The sequence below is a fragment of the Euleptes europaea genome, chromosome 15 (assembly GCF_029931775.1).
Source record: "Euleptes europaea isolate rEulEur1 chromosome 15, rEulEur1.hap1, whole genome shotgun sequence".
NCBI classification, from domain to species: Eukaryota; Metazoa; Chordata; class Lepidosauria; order Squamata; family Sphaerodactylidae; genus Euleptes; species Euleptes europaea.
In genome coordinates this window covers 20,065,752-20,081,777 of record NC_079326.1, presented here as the reverse complement: position 1 = coordinate 20,081,777, position 16,026 = coordinate 20,065,752, and the positions used below count along the sequence as shown (strand labels likewise).

The window sequence follows — 16,026 nt, the reverse complement described above, 5'->3', positions numbered from 1 at the left end:
CGTTTCGGTTTCCGTTTCTCCCAGAAGAGGAATGGGAAAAGGCGGGTTCATTTCGCTTCAATACAGGGCTGAAAGAAGAGTAAATAAGGTCCCGTCCGTTTGCAAAGATTTGATCCTGGGTGAAACTGGGAGGGAACTGGGCTGGAACGGGGCTGGAACTGGGCTAACTGACCATGCGTTTTAGACCATACACTCCTTTAAAAAAAAAAGGCTACATGTTTTTTCTACTCGTTTAGGAGGTCACTTTGTACTCTTTTCTCCCCAAGCCTGTTCAGCCTACCATTTTTTAAAATGCCTCTCCAATAAAATTCAGATCATCTGGAGCATCTTGCCGTTAATTATATTTTGAGGAAAAAGCAGCACATATGGATGAAAGGGCAAATACAGAGACAATACACAAGAAGTGGAATTTTCATTACATGAGCTTTTCCAGAAATTGAACTTAGGAGGGCACAAGCTGTGTACAACTGGGGTTTCTGTGTATTTGGTATCGGGGGAAATGCTGCATTTTACCAAAATGGAACCACCAGACATCTGGAAATTTGGTCTATGCATATTAATCCCAAACAGCTTGACTGAATGCAGGACTTTTTATTCCTCAGCGGTTCTACAGAAGAGGACATTTCAGCAGGTCACCTTGTGTCACAGTGTTACAGAAGCAAGAAAAGTGGTTCCTGCCAACTTTCCTTACTCTCCTACCAACCGCATGACATTAAGAAACCCAGCTATCCAGTGAATCTGGTTACACTACTTAATAGGGTAAGTCAAGAAAGGCTGCAATATAAGAACACTTTCTTAGGAGCAAGCCTAAGAAATGCAATTATGCAAGCAATTGCATAAAGAAGGACGTACTTCCAAGTTGATCTGTTTAGAAGGCTCACTTAGATGCGGAAGATAACACAGGCTCAAAAATCAACCAAACTGCAGCGTTGTGTTATGCCCCTTTATTTCTCAGGGAACGGCAGGGCAAAATGCTCAATCATTATTTCTTTTCTTCTCCATAAGGAGGAAAACGTACACCATGTCAGAACTTCCCTTCCTTCTCTCCTTAATGAAAATATTATTGATTTTTTATCCCTGCAAATCATTGCCTTGGAGCAATTTCTTTAGCTGCAGTTTCTCACATTTAATTTGTAATGTATGCCTTAAAGCAGAGGGCATCAATGGAGTCTGCAGAGAGATACGGAGAGGTTTTTATTTGAAATGTATGAAATTATACATGAAACATCAGCCACTCGATCAAAAACAGATCAAACAAGAAATTAATTAATATAATTCCATCTCTATGTGCATCTTAAAGACACATGGATCTGATAAAAAGTGCAATCAAATAGATGAGTTTGAAATATTTACCATGTTAAAACTTGAAAAGAATTTTCTCTTGTTCTTATTTATCTGGACAATTTTATGTGATCTTAGTATACGAGTTTGTGTGAGTGAAGCACATACTGTTACAGCATAAACGTCTTCAGACAATTCAAATGTATTAAGATGTCTGCACTGGAATATATCCCAGTTTTATAAGGGGTTATTCTTAGCAGATGGTAATCAGAAATAGCACAGAAGAAGAAGAAAAGTTGGTTTTTATATGCCGACTTTCTCTCTCCCTTAAGGAAGAATCAAACCGGCTTACAATCACCTTCCTTCCCCTCCCCACAACAGACACCCTGTGAGGTAGGTGGCTCTAAGAGAGCTGTGACTAGCCCAAGGTCACCCAGCTGGCTTCATGTGTAGGAGTGGGGAAACAAATCCAGTTCACCAAACTAGCCTCCACTGCTCAGGTGGAGGAGTGGGGAATCAAACCCGGTCCACCACTCCAAACCACCGCTCTTAACCACTACAACACGCTGGCTCTCAAGACTATTCTCAAGCTCTGGACTTTATAAGAATAAAACTTCTCAAAAATGGGATTTGGAGACTACTGAAAGAACTATATCAACTGCATATTATAATGATCCTTTGGCATATAAGTACAATATATATAAACAACCACTAAATTTCAAGAAATTTGGTCCAAATTAAAGGAATCAACAGACGGTTTCTTTTTTTTCTTTTTGTAAAATGCCAAGAGTAGATTTATTTATTTTGTTTTAATTAGAAGGTGCAGGGCTATGACTCTAGCACATTTAACCACTGGTATTATTGAAATTGCAATTTAAGTCAATGGTGCTTTTGTTTAATTATTCTGCTGATTGTATTGAACAGATTACTAGTTAGTTTAGGTTATTTTTATGTATATAAAATTCCTGAAAGCCGCCACTGCACCTCCAATAAGGTTTTGCGGCGGCTGCACAAGGGAAAAAGGGGGTTTTTCTTTTTAAAAACCCCAAAATTGGGGGAAAGTTTTCATAGCAATCAGCGATGCTGTGCCGCCAAAACAGGTGGCGCAACAATGCCATTGCGTTAGGGAGCATTCCCAGGCCGAAAGAGGTTAGGGAGGTGCCTAACGGCAGCTCTGCCCCCAGAACACCCCGGGAACACATCCCTGGACGCTGGCATGGGGACTTGCGGAGGGAGAATGCCGGAGGGAGGCCGTGCCAGAGTCCAGGGTCTGCCGCGGTCCAGGGGAGCCGGCATAAGTGCCCCTACGCCAGCATCCATGTCAGTTTGCACGGCATAAGAGGCATGGACAGTGGCATAGGTGTCATACCGCCTCCTAAGACCATTCGCCCCCCCTTCAGGAATGCACTGTGAGTTAACCTTTATTACTTCTATGTATAGATATATTTACCTACAAATGTACACAAACTATGTATAACATACATAGAATCCAACTTTGTATTCAAATACATCTCATATATACTTGCATACGTATACAGGTTGAGTACCCCTTATCCGGAGCAAGGCTCCCTCTCTTCCGCCTTGGCTTTGGTTTTTTTGCTGGCTAGAGACAGCCAACGCCTTCCCGACAGCGTGTCTTGCTGCTGTTCCTGCCATCAGAGCATGGGAGGGGGTGGTGAGAGAGAGAGACAGCACGCCTGGAGCGCTCTGCCCACCTCGGAAGAGAAGAGGTGACCGGGGCTGCTGGCGAGCGTGGAGGAGAAGAGGCAGAGCCGCGGGCGGACTGTCGAGTGTACGCGCAGCCACCTATGCCGGCGGATCCTTTCCCTGAAGAGGCAACGGCAGCCACAGAGCTGCCAGGCAGGTAAGCCGGGGACCCGCGGTCAGAGGAGCTCCTGCTGGGGCTGTTGGGCTGCTTGGTATTTCAAAATCCAGAAAATCCCAAAATCTGAAATGCTTCTGGAACTCAACCTATACAGATTAAGTATGAACACACAAAGACAGCTCCTTTGGACTGCTTAATTATTGTCTCAATCCAGTGACATGTTTTCATACACTGTAAGGACCTTTCAAGGAGCCTCGTGGCGTAGAGTGTTAAGCTGCAGTACTGCAGTCAAAAGCTCTGCTCACGACCTGAGTTCGATCCCGATGGAAGTCGGTTTCAGGTAGCTCAAGGCTCAAGGTTGACTCAGCCTTCCATCCTTCCGAGGACAGTAAAATGAGTAGCCAGCTTGCTGGGGGTGAAGGGAAGATGACTGGGGGAGGCACTGGCAAACCACCCAGTAAAACAAAGTCTGCCTAGAAAATGTCGGGCAGTGACGTCTCCCCATGGGTCAAGAATGACCTGGTGCTTGAACAGGGGACCTTTACCTTTTTTTTAAGGACCTTTCATAAGTGATAACAGCATCTGTAACCTTACAGAAGCTGATTCCCCCACACACACTTTTGAAAAAGAAAAGCCTTCCAGCTACAGCATTTTTATCCTGCCTTCCTCCAAGAAGTCTAGGACAGCATATAACGCCCCTTTCCTTTGCTTCTCACAGAAACCACCACATTAGATCAACCAGTTTTCCACTGGTGTGGGTCCATGTTTTTGGTTCATGAGGACTGCATGGACAAAAGCCACATGGGGAAAAGAACTGCAATAAGGAACTGGCTGAGAGTGACCAAAAAATCCGGCTGGTTCTCCTGCATTTGGGAAAGGAAAGAGGATTGGTAGAATGGATCTGTAAAATGGAAAGGGCCAATAAAGTATCAATAAAAAGTATTTCCCCACACATGACTACCCACTTGTGATGCAGCTCTGAATGTGCATCATGTCTTTATCTTTTGCCCCAAAGCCGCACCTGGTGCTATAATCAAAGAGCTTAGTCGTGTATACGGGCAACTCTGAATCAAGCCCTGTATATTTAACAGATTAAGAGTCACTATTACATTCAGCCCTATGACCTTTCAGAGAAGGCCTGGAGGGAATCCATTAATGATTGGCCAATTGGGTGGTATCAGTTATCAGCTACCTCACATCCTCCGCAGCTGTTCACCAGATTCTCCCCCCCCCTCCTGCACACTTATCAATGTACCTCAAATCAGATTTGGGACTTTGTGTGCTGTAATAATTAAATCGTGGTGAGGGCTCTAAAAGCTGGCTCATCCTTTCCATGATAAATCAAGGACAAACTAATGAGAATATCAACAACGGTGAAGACACAAAGGCAATTTTTTTCAGTGCGTGCTTATGCTTAACCCTGATATGGGGGGCGGGGAGGAGAACAAGCACTTCTTTTTTATTATTTTGGGTAATATTACAAATTTCACATACAGATAGGGAAAACGCCCTGAGTGAGTTAAGATAACAAGTTTTCAGAAAGCTTCGTTTCCAAGGACAGCTTTAATCCCTGATCTTCCTCAAACACTCAATTTATTCCAATGCCATAGGCTTGTTATTCTCAAATGTCATTCATCCACACACTGTGCCTTTTCAGAGGTTATTCTAGTAAAGGTCAGCAAAAACCCATCAATATACGCTAAATAGGTGAAAATGCTAAGTACTGGACCAGTCCTACTTTAAGTATAATTTCTAGCATTCCAAACCTGTGTTCTCACCTTAGATAACGTCTGAGGACTAAGACGGTAAGGGCAGAGGCCAACAATTTGTGACGCACCAAACTGAGCACAGCACAATAGCCACACATTGTGATCTGCCGGAGAACCCTCCATCTTGTGCAGCCCAAGATGAGCCGTAACCATGCAAGGTTTATCGAGTTCACCCTCTATTGTTGGCTTCAAGTCTGGTACAGGCGCTGAAAAGAACTTTACAGCAGAAAATGTGGAACTAAGCATTTTTTTAAAAAAAATTAAGTCCTAAATGATCTTGACAAAGTGGGACCCTTATAAGAATATCAAAATTTTGCTCCTCCTCTTGGCCAACACCACACTAATACCCAATCTACCTTTTTTGCCCAAGTTCCCCCCCCCCATAGTCCAATATCATTAAAGTTTTGGCTTTGTACTTTGATTTTCTGCCTGACCCATTTTCATGTTATTTTCATATGACTTTCTATTCAGTCCCTGCTAAATCAGTGCTTGTTAGTACTTTTGCGGTTCACATTAGGATTATACGCCAAGCATTTCTCCTGCTACAATGCCCTACTTTTTTGCTTTCTCCCATTTGTATCTTTATTCATCCTGCTGGTATAAATGAATCCATTCCTTTTTGTATATCCCTGACCTTTGAGCATCATATCTGCCCATCAGCGATTCCTCTATTATTAATACCTCCTCTATTTACAACTTCCCATAACTAATTGCTGCTTCTCATAATGCTGCTTCCCCATAGAGGAATGCTTCTGAAAGGAAGGTATTCATGTATGGGGGTATCCTAGGTAGATTGGCCCCAAATGCATGATTTGGGTCCATGCCATCACAAAAGGCTTCTGCTCACATCAGAGATAAGAAGCCATACTATACAGACCTTTGATCTAACAGAACAGGGCATAACACTTAGGAGAACAGCACGTCCTGCATTTATAACACTGAACCTTTAGTTTTTAGCATCTTTTACCTTTCTCTATTTGCAGCAGGGAAAAGAACCCTGCCTAAATCCTTGGAAAGCTTCTGCCAGTCAGAGTAGAATCAGAGGAGCATGCCTAATATATTAGGTGCTGTGGAACACAGGCAGGATGGTGCTGCTGCAGTTGTCTTGTTTGGGGGCTTCCTAGATGCACCTGGTTGGCCCCTGTGTGAACAGACTGCTGGGCTTGATGGACCTTGGTCTGATCCAGCAGGGCTTTTCTTATTTTCTTATAGTGCTCTAATCAGAAGTACTGTGTGTGTGTATAGCAAAGCACATATTCACTTTTTGCAGAATTGTAGCCTAAATGATTTGCTTTGTTATGTAATCAAAAGACCTTTATATGTTCCCTTTAATAAGATAATACATTATTAATCTCAACTAACTAATTGACTAAAAGCAAAACCATTAATTGATTAAAGTTTTTAATCAGCCCTTGTGAAAATCTATTTGTGCTCCATCAGGTGCTGCTAAGAGACTGTGGAGAACATACCTGATGTAGAAAGCCTTCTTATCTTTTAACCAGACTGTCCCTGACACTCAGTCCTCAAAACATGCCATACGATTCGAGCGGAGCTGGAAAAACAGGTAGGTGTCCAATTCAAACACTGGGGATAGTCGTAGCTCCCTAAATGTGGAAACTGAAGAATAAAGGTAGTTGCTTGTATACAACAAAGTATACACCACAGGATTTTCCAGCATTTCTCTCAACTCCTGAAGTCCCTTTAGATCCCCAGAAAGATAATGCCTAAAGACGGACTACAGTACAGGGAGGGGCTGCAGTGAGAAGACGTATGAAACTGACCCCTCCTCTCTTTCTTCAGAAGAGCTGCACTAACATCAGAGGGAGGGAGGGCCATTTCACCCCCTTCGTCCTCCTCACCACCGCTCTCCCCAACATTCTGCCGCAGGGGTCTCATGACCCCATGAATGATCTTCCCAGGAGCCAAAAGGGGCTGCAGGAGCAGAAAAGAAAAAGAGAAAAATCAGCATTCTGTGCACACTTCGTTGGCTATAACCCATTGCTGATTTCACTAGTTCAGGAATACCTTGTTATACTACAACTAGCAGTACCATGATGGTGTTACACAGCTAATCTGAGACAATGCATCTATATAATACTACACAATTACACATCCTATACTGCACACGTACCAGTGAAGCAACTGCTACAGAGATTTAGAAAGAATGTAATTGCTACTTATATTTTTAAAATTCTGGTGGTAAAGCTACCCTGCCATTTCCTAATAAAGCCAGCAGTACAGAGTATTACTATGGAAAGATATGTATAATTAATACACATTACTAATTTAATTATGGAATCTTCCCTATGCATAAAATGTCATAACTAGAGACGTGATGTCTCAGGACCTCCAAGGAGCTAGGAGCCAGTGATTTGTCCTATTAAGAAGGAATTTAAATGACACATACAACCATTTCCGAGGGATCAAAAGAGACTGGACTTTCACCTCGTTACTAGCATAGAATTTAATGCTGCCTCTCATTCACTTTTAAGTGCAAAACTTCACACACAGAGGAAAGTTGAAACTGTCCCTTGAGTGGGGTTTTAAACTGATGTGAAGATTATGGACCCATAATAAATTCCAGAAGAACTACATTGTCAGGCAAAATATAGATCAGATCACTAGAAGTACATAATAAATCTTCGCTATCATACAGAGATGAAGTTTAGCTGCAAGGTTATCACAAACTATTGAGTCAGAATGCCCTAGCCTGAGCAAGTTAATCAATTTTTTTCTCATTATGCAAAATTTATGAATAATAAAATCTGTACGGAGAGTAAGAATATAATATACACTTCATATTGATAATCTGAGGCGATTTGTCAGCGCAGAGAAGCTGGAGGACACAGGATCGGCCTGGTGTGCGTAGACCCACTCCGCAAATGAGAAGGCGTGGTCTCTCCTTAACAGTGAGAACCAACCTGGGCCTTACGCACGGGCCAGCAGCCATGTCAGGCTAGCACTCTGGAATAAAGGCAGCAGCGCAGAGCGAGGCAGGGCCACGGGCAACACCCGGTTTGAGATTCAGAGCCCTGAGCCTACTACTTAGATGCCCCAGAATGCAAAAGGAGGCAAGCAGAGCCAGCCTAAACCCATGTTGCCTACCTCAGCGGTCCCAGCAAAGCTGGAATACAAACTTGGATTGTCTTGCCCTATGGAGAAAGCTTCAGAACATGCTGATTCGTAGGCACAGAGTTCAACTTGCCCTGTCACCAAATTAAAGGACGATCAGCCTCAGGTTATCCATATCATCATTATGCAAATATGTTTGAAGGCTAACGCTAACTTTATAATGTGCTCACTCAGACTTAAGTCGGTAGCTTCTTCCTCCCTCCCCTTTTGCTATAGTTGAGATGTTACTTCTAGCAATGAGTCAGTTTAAACAAGCAGCCTTTCAGAATACAATATCTACCCACGAGTAGACAAAACCAAAACGTTTTATATACTGACCGAATGAATAATATTTGTGTGCCGATCCTTTTCCCCCCAGAAAACAGTAGGGTACCAAGTTGTTTTACGTCTCCGTGCCGCAAGGATGTCAGCGCCCCTTCCGCGGTGTTCCGATTGGATTCCCTTTGAACATATGCCCTTTCAAGTGAAATTAATCAATCTCTTTATCGCTCCCGCAGCATCTGGAGCCATAATCATTACCCAACTGCTGAGAAAGAAATGAAACCACTAATCGCATAGGGAGTAGGGCTTACCGTTCGGAGCAGGAAAGTTTTTATTAAGTTCTAATTTGAAAAGTGATTTTTCATGACCAGCCTTCCAAAGCGCACGGCGAACACGGGAGGCTCCGCTTCAGCAAACCTCCGAGTGGCCTCCCAGAATACATATTGAGAACCGCGCTAATTAAGGTATCATGGTTTCTAAAACTGTACATTTGACTGCAACGGTCCTGAATTATAATCCAGCCAAAGTCAGGCAGTCTTATGTCCCGTGGATTTCAGTGAGAAAGAATTGAGAACAGGTCTCCTTCTCCCACTTAACTCGGGCTCAGCTGTGTCCTGCTGCAGTGACACTCGGAGGGTCGGTTTCAGCTAAAATAATTGCAAACCTTCACATCACGTACAATTAAAATGTAGAAGGGACCCTGAGTTGTAATTATCTCGCTGTAAATTAGCTCTGACCAAATTAGGGAGCATTCACATGCTGTGAATTAAATGATCAAAAATTGGCAAGGCATTTCCATGACGGTCCCAAGCAAGGCAGCATACTGATTTCAGCTGATCCAGGGGGCGTCTGGCCAAAGACCAACAATGCACTGAACTCCAACATGATGTAGTTCAGCTGCAAGCACAGAAATCTAAATGAGTCAGAGCAAAGGAGACTTGCAAAAACAGCGCCAATGCAATTTTTTTCCTGTTCTACACCAAGCTGGCTCAGTTCAGTCCAGACTCTAAACCAGTTTAAAGCTCCACAGTCGTAGCCTGAGAATTTAGAACCTCAGTAATGAGGACAGCTAGCCACTTGGCATCTTGCATCTGCATGCATTAGAAGAAATCCACACAGGTAAATTAAAGGGGAAGAAAGACAACATGTGAAATTCCAAAATGCCAAGTCCTGAATAAAATATCAAAGTATTACCTTAAACACCAAAGCCTTTTTTAAAATAAATCCTCCCAACGCATTTTATTTACTGCTCTAAATGCATTCAATTGTTTAACATTTCATACTCTGACTTTATGTTATACTAGAGGGGTACCCATTTAGTCCGCTCACCCAGCCCATAACTCATGGTGCTCACAATATTTAATGGTAGTTTCAATATGGAACAATCAGTTCTACCATTCAGCCTCCTGCCAGAAGAGTTGCAGTAATAATGGATGAAACAACAGCAAACACGATCATCTTTTTTTTTTTTTGCAAACTGCAGCTAAAATTATATTTATGACGGATGTCATACGTCACCTTTCTCCCCAATGGGGACCCAAAGCAGCTTACACTGATCTCTTGTCCTCCATTTTCTCTTCACAACAACTCTAGAAGGTAGGTTAGACTAAGAATGTATGAATGGCTCAAGGTCACCCAGCAAGCTTCTGGGGCAGAGGTGGCATTTGAACTTCTCCTAGTTCGCTTCCGACTCATGGTGACCCTATGAATGAAAGTCCTCCAAAATGTCCTATCTTTGACAACCTTGCTCAGATCTTGCAAACTGAGGGCAAATCGAGCTTGCACTTCCACAGTGGCCCTGGGTCCTGCTGAGTACACTGTCATTGACTTTGCTAGACTTGCAAAAATGTTCCCCCACCTCCAGTTTCCACTGCAAAGATTCTCATGTTTGACATTACTTTTGTTGAGTTTGCCCTGTCAGACTAGCACTGGGTTCTGTTAGGTTTTTGCACATTGCCATTGGTTTTGTTGGGCTTGCCAAAGCGCCCCCACCTTTATTTTCTACTGCAGAGATTCTCTGGTTTGATTTTGGTTCTGTTTGGCTTGGCATATTGGCTTGTTGTTCTGCTGGGGTTACTGGATTCTGCAAATGGTTCTGTTGGGTTTGTTGTCTTGGTTCTTCCATGGGAGACATGATTTGACCAGTGATTGCTGCTTTCAGGCATGGCTTTTGCCAGGAAGCAGCTTGGGGGTGTTTTTCTTTTTCCTCCACAGGAAATAATGGAGGATGGCTGGGGGCACCCTGTTCAAGTGCCATAGAATTGGACCCTTGGTCCAATTTACTTGAAATTTGGGGGCTATTTAAAATACATGAACCAGCAGCTCCATGGCTATTTTGGTGCTTGTACCTTCAAAAACCACCCCCCTCCAGCCACCTGGAAAGTTACCCGATAGGGAAAAATAGACCTGAAAAAATTCTGAATCCGAATACCATGTCCATATTGGAATTCAGGAATATAGGGAATACCAATATTTTGGGGGTCCAGTACACCCAAATCTGAAAAATACCATTTTTGTACGCCCCTAGCTGTGACTTGTGAAGAATGTGGAATTCTCAAAAACCCAGAACAACATTCTCTTGGACCTTCACTATGAATCAAGCCAGCAGTTCACCGGGACGTTTTAATAATGTTACAAAATGAATATGCTTTAAATCAGTATATTTTCTAGTAACTGGAACTATCAGGAAGTAGGCTATTGGTGCAATACAGATCCAAAGAGCTACCACAGGCATTCTCAAAAGCTTGGCTATGCTCAGTGGGATTTTTTTCTTTTTTTAATTTGCTTGAGCAGCAAACACTCATACCATATCACCTTTGCTCAAAGGTGTATTCAAACAGCTTTTTCATTGATTAAATAAACAGGGGGAACATGGGACCTGCACGAACAAAAGCCATGTGAGACAGGAGCTGTAATAATGAGTAGAGCTGGGTGAGACTGTGTGAAAACCTGGCTGGATCCAACCCAATGTGCATACGACAAGGAGGGTTTCACTATTTGGCAACTTGTTGCACAGTTCTTTTGATACCCCCTATATTTCTGAAGACTATAAGTATTATGAAGAATCCTATTTTATATTGTATATAAGTGACTACGCTTACTTACATTTAATTTAATCTTAGTAAGAAAGAGTAGCCTTAGGTAATATTTCTGTGAATAAGCCTTTTCATTATAACCCTTAGTGATGAAATATTTTCAGCTCAGAAAATATTTCTTTTAAGTTACTTTGACCTGTGAGCAGGTACACTCTTCACAAGTCCTTTGAGCATGCACATTCATGAAAGGCAGGATTGGTTATTTCCACTGATGTTTTCTGAATCCTTAAAACTTCTCCCTGTCCAGTCTCTCCAAACCATGCATAATTTTATAGACCTCTATCATGTCTCCCCTCAGCCGCCTTCTTTCCAAGCTAAATAGCCCTAAGCGTCTTAACCGCTCCCCATAGGACAGTTGCTCTAGTCCCCTAATCATTTTGGTTGCTCCTTTCCCCAAGCCAATCAATGAGAATTATTTTAATACCACAAACCAAATTAAACTTTTTTTTAGGTAACCTAATTTCCAAATCATTTCGGCTTAGATCTGCTTGCAATGCTTCTGTTCAAATACGAAGCAGAGGCTGCAACCATAAGCATACTTGCTTATGGCTTGCATACAAATTAACGTGCTTAGGGTAGGAGAGCGCGAAAGACAAAGTAAAGCCCGATACTTTGATTTCCGCAAGGCAAAGTAATCTACTTTGACACCCTGTCAAAAGTGAGCTGATCTTTTTGAATTAACACAATTGATCCTAGGACAATTAAACCTGACTCCGATTCAAGTTTCTGCTGGTACACAAGAAAATGCATAAATTAAACAAGCGGAAGTGAAACAGGTAAAAAGTTATCGGACAGACTGAGCTTGTATTCGGCATGAAACAAAAGACAATGGTATGTCCTTTTAACGAAAGGTAAAGGTAGTCCCCTGTGCAAGCACCGGGTCATTACTGTCCCATGGGGTGATGAATGGGGAGTTGCGATTATGCACAGCGACATATGGCAAGCTCTGGATAAGCAAATATTTAATGGGCCTATATCCGGAGGCCAGCCCCAAACAGCGCCTGAGGCAACATTTCCTTACCAAGAGGGGGATCTATATCAGCACGCTCTGAGGTTCATATCCCAGGAGCCATCAAACACCAGCTGTCAAGAAACAGTACTCACCCTTGGAGGCTCCAGGTGTGCTGAGTCAGGTAGAGTGCCCCTGAAGCAGGAATTGGGAGTGATGTTGCCATAACTCCAGCAGCGGCGAGGCCTGGCCAGCTGACACCAGAAATACAGCAGGAAGGAAGCAGGGACTGGGAGGCATTTCAAGGGTATTGGGAGGCACTTAAAACACAGCAGGGCTAGGCTGAAGAGGACTCCCCCAGGGCTCTCTGAGCACCCAGGTTAAGAGAAGAGTAGGATAGAGGTTGAAACCACCCCCTTCCCTTTAGTGTGAGACCAATCCCAAAGTTAGCATGAGAAGCCAAGTCCAGGTTAGCCAAGATCATCAAGAGGGGCTTTGTGTGGTCCGGTACACATCTACTGCCATAGTCTGATTTAAATATGAATGATGGAAAGTAATTATTATCCACATGATTTTTCACATATCCTCTTGTTTAAATTGGAATTTCAGCTAATTTACTGTAACTTTAGCTCAGACGGGTATTGCACTGATTGGTGAACAAACAGTGTTTTGTAGGAGAAGCACACATGTAGCAAGATGCTTTAAACAGTCATACATTTTTGTGGTGAAGGTATTCAGTGTGCATATCTCCTTTGTAACTGCAACCTTGAATGAGTAATCTTGGCTGAAGAAGATGCTTGTTATGAAATGGTTGTTATGTTCTGGACCTCCTCTGTTATCCTGTGTTGACGTACTCCACCTGTTGCAATTCTGCCCGTTAAGTCTAAGATTAAGACTATTTTTACTACTATCCTGCGTTGATGTACTTCACCTGTTGCGTCAGCCTGTTAAACGTCTCAGACAAACACTATTGGCTGCAACTACAACAAATTTAGTTTCCATGATATAATTTATTTACTCCTATTAACGGACTGATAATCTCAATCAGTGAGCATGCTGAGATATCTAATTGGTATTATTAGCTGTTGATTTATATATAACAGCATTATTTAGGCATATGGGAGCAATTGCAATGTGATGTGTTGTTGGAGTCTCTTATCTGGTTAAATTGGATATAATCATTCATAGTGGGCGCATGCTTTAGCAACAGCAGTCTTTTTCAGGTCTGTTAATTTTTGAAGTTACTTGGGGCCATTTATGCTGTCTTTTTGTTGTTAAACAAGACACAGGACATATGCAGCATCGCATAGGTTACGTTCTTCTTGCCCACCAGCATCAAATTTAAATCAGGCCGTGGACTGCCAAAATTACAGCAAAGCAAGACATAACTAATCTTAAGTTATGACCAAAATCAACCTTAGCTAAAATCAAGTTTATTTGTCTGGGCAAAGGGGAAGGAAACTAGGTGGCATGGAATAAAGATCAACTCCTCAGGTGATTCCCCCTGTCTGGGCAATCCAACTGCCAACTACTGCAGTAGATATACATGTGTGAATACGCACAGATATAAAACTTCAAACATCCCACATGATGTCAAACACCAAGCTTTTCAGCGGAGTTAGTTCACACTTTGAGTCTTTAGGCGCCAAGAAACTGAGCAATGTATGCTCACGAGCAGATGGTCTCGATTTTAAGTCAAATGCTGAGTGTATTAATTTTTATCTATAACACATTGTCGATTGGGATGCAGTACAGTGCTTTAAAATACTTCAACAGGAAAGGCTTGTCGAAATCAGAATATACCAGCTCCCTCTTTAAGAGGTGTGTCAGGGTAGTCAGTTTTTTTTTTCTCAAAGTGCGAACATTTTCTCAAATTTTCAGAAGTCTTCAGTGCATGAAACTATGCATATAGCACGGTGGGAAATCTGGGGTACCCATTCAGATTGCCAATTCTGGGTTGGGAAATTCCTGGAGATTTGGGGAATCGAACTTGGGGAGGGAGCTGCTTGGGGAGGGAAGAGACCTCAGTGGGGCATAATACTGGAGCCCGCTCTCCAAAGCAGGTATTTTCTCCAGGGGAACTGATCTCCCCAGACTGGAATTAAATTGTAATACCAGGAGATGTCCAGGCCCCATATGGAGGTTGCCACACCCTGCAAAAGAAAAATACAATGTCCCCTTGACAGCCTAAAGAAAAAGAAAAATACAATGTCCCCTTGACGCCAGCATGTCCTCTCAAAGCTGAGAAATATTGTAGACAGTTAAATAATGAAACTAAAATTAAGGGCTGAAGAGAAAGGGGGGAACCCACTGAGGAGGTTTCCCCACACAGCTTCCCACTGTTCGCCTTCTGTTGGCAGGCATCATACCAACACTAATTCTGTCCTGCCAAATGAAGTTATGACTTTAATTCCATGAAAGCTCTCTGAAGAAAGTTCTGAACCGGTGATATGTTAGGCTGTTGCCTTTTTTTTTTTTTTTTTTTTTTTGTTTAACATACAAAGAGCTTCACACACGGGCGAGTAATTCAGCCTGGTCATCTCTCTCTGCATCTGAAGAGAGGTACCACACGGTTCTTATGAATTTATATACTGACCCCGAATAGGTGCATGGCTGAAGCATAAGTAAACAAAGAGAGAGAGAGAGAAAGGGAGAGAAAGTGTTGATTCCTACCCGTTTTCCAGACAAACTGATGGGATTTTCTGCCTTCCAAATCAGACGTGTGTAATAGCAACAGAGCGAGCACAACCAAGCAACTTCTCGAGCTCTGCCATGCCCAGTGAGCGCAAAGCCAGCTGTCCCTTAGAAACATACTTCATGGAATTCAGTCCAGTTCACTTCAATATTCCTAAAACAGAAAGAGAGGGTTCATTAAAACCACATACGCCGGATCATCTCAAACATGCCTCATCAGTTTTAACCAGGAAACTCTAGGCTTATTTAAACCCATTGGTATAAGATGGCATCATAACATATCTGCTCCGTTTGCCAAAATGATGCTTCACACATTTTCTACACAATTTGGTGCAGCGTATGTATCACACATAAAGGAAGCCACAGCCTTCAATTTGCAAGATCTGAGCAAGGCTGTCAAAGATAGAACATTTTGGAGGACTTTCATTCATAGGGTCGCCATGAGTCGGAAGGAACTTGACGGCACTTAACACACACACACATGTATCACACGCTGTCATCTACAACAACAGCACACATGCCTATTTTACTGACTGTTCACATGATGAGAAACTGGCATTGGCAGTACAAGAATTAAGCAACATATATCACAACTGAAAGTGCACATGTTTTTTCCTCTAGGTAGAAATGATAACTGTGTAGCAAAAGTACTCAGCCCTCCCACAAAAGGAAGATTTAGATATGCCTGAGTTTGAGTTTGAACCTGTGATCCATCCTCAGAAAGCCCTGGCAACCACAAGACTTCCCGGCTCTCCCCACCTCACAGCCGCCATTTCCAATCCATGAAAATTCATTCCCAGGGTTGCAGGAACTACATAGAACAGGGATCCCCAATGTGGTGCCCACATGGTACCCACTGACAACTTTCCCGGCACCCTCCAAGTGTTTTCAGAAAGAAGGCGGTCGGCCACTGCAGATCTGACTTGCTGTGCAGATTAAAACGCTATTGCTTCCGTGGCTGTTTACACCACAGTGTTGGTTTTATTCTCTCCCACTCCTCTTTCTGAGTGTATTTTTTTA

The 16,026-nt window shown here is 42.7% G+C and overlaps 1 protein-coding gene across 1 annotated transcript in view; it reads right to left on the bottom strand.

The window, feature by feature from the left end:
- Positions 1-15,148, bottom strand: part of THSD7B (thrombospondin type 1 domain containing 7B) — a 466,994-nt gene extending 451,846 nt beyond the window's left edge. The window contains exon 1 of the mRNA XM_056861246.1: positions 14,986-15,148. Within this exon, the coding sequence (XP_056717224.1) occupies positions 14,986-15,124 (139 nt within the window). The 5' untranslated portion in view covers positions 15,125-15,148. The remainder of the gene's footprint in view (positions 1-14,985) is intronic.
- Between the last annotated feature and the right edge of the window lie 878 nt (positions 15,149-16,026).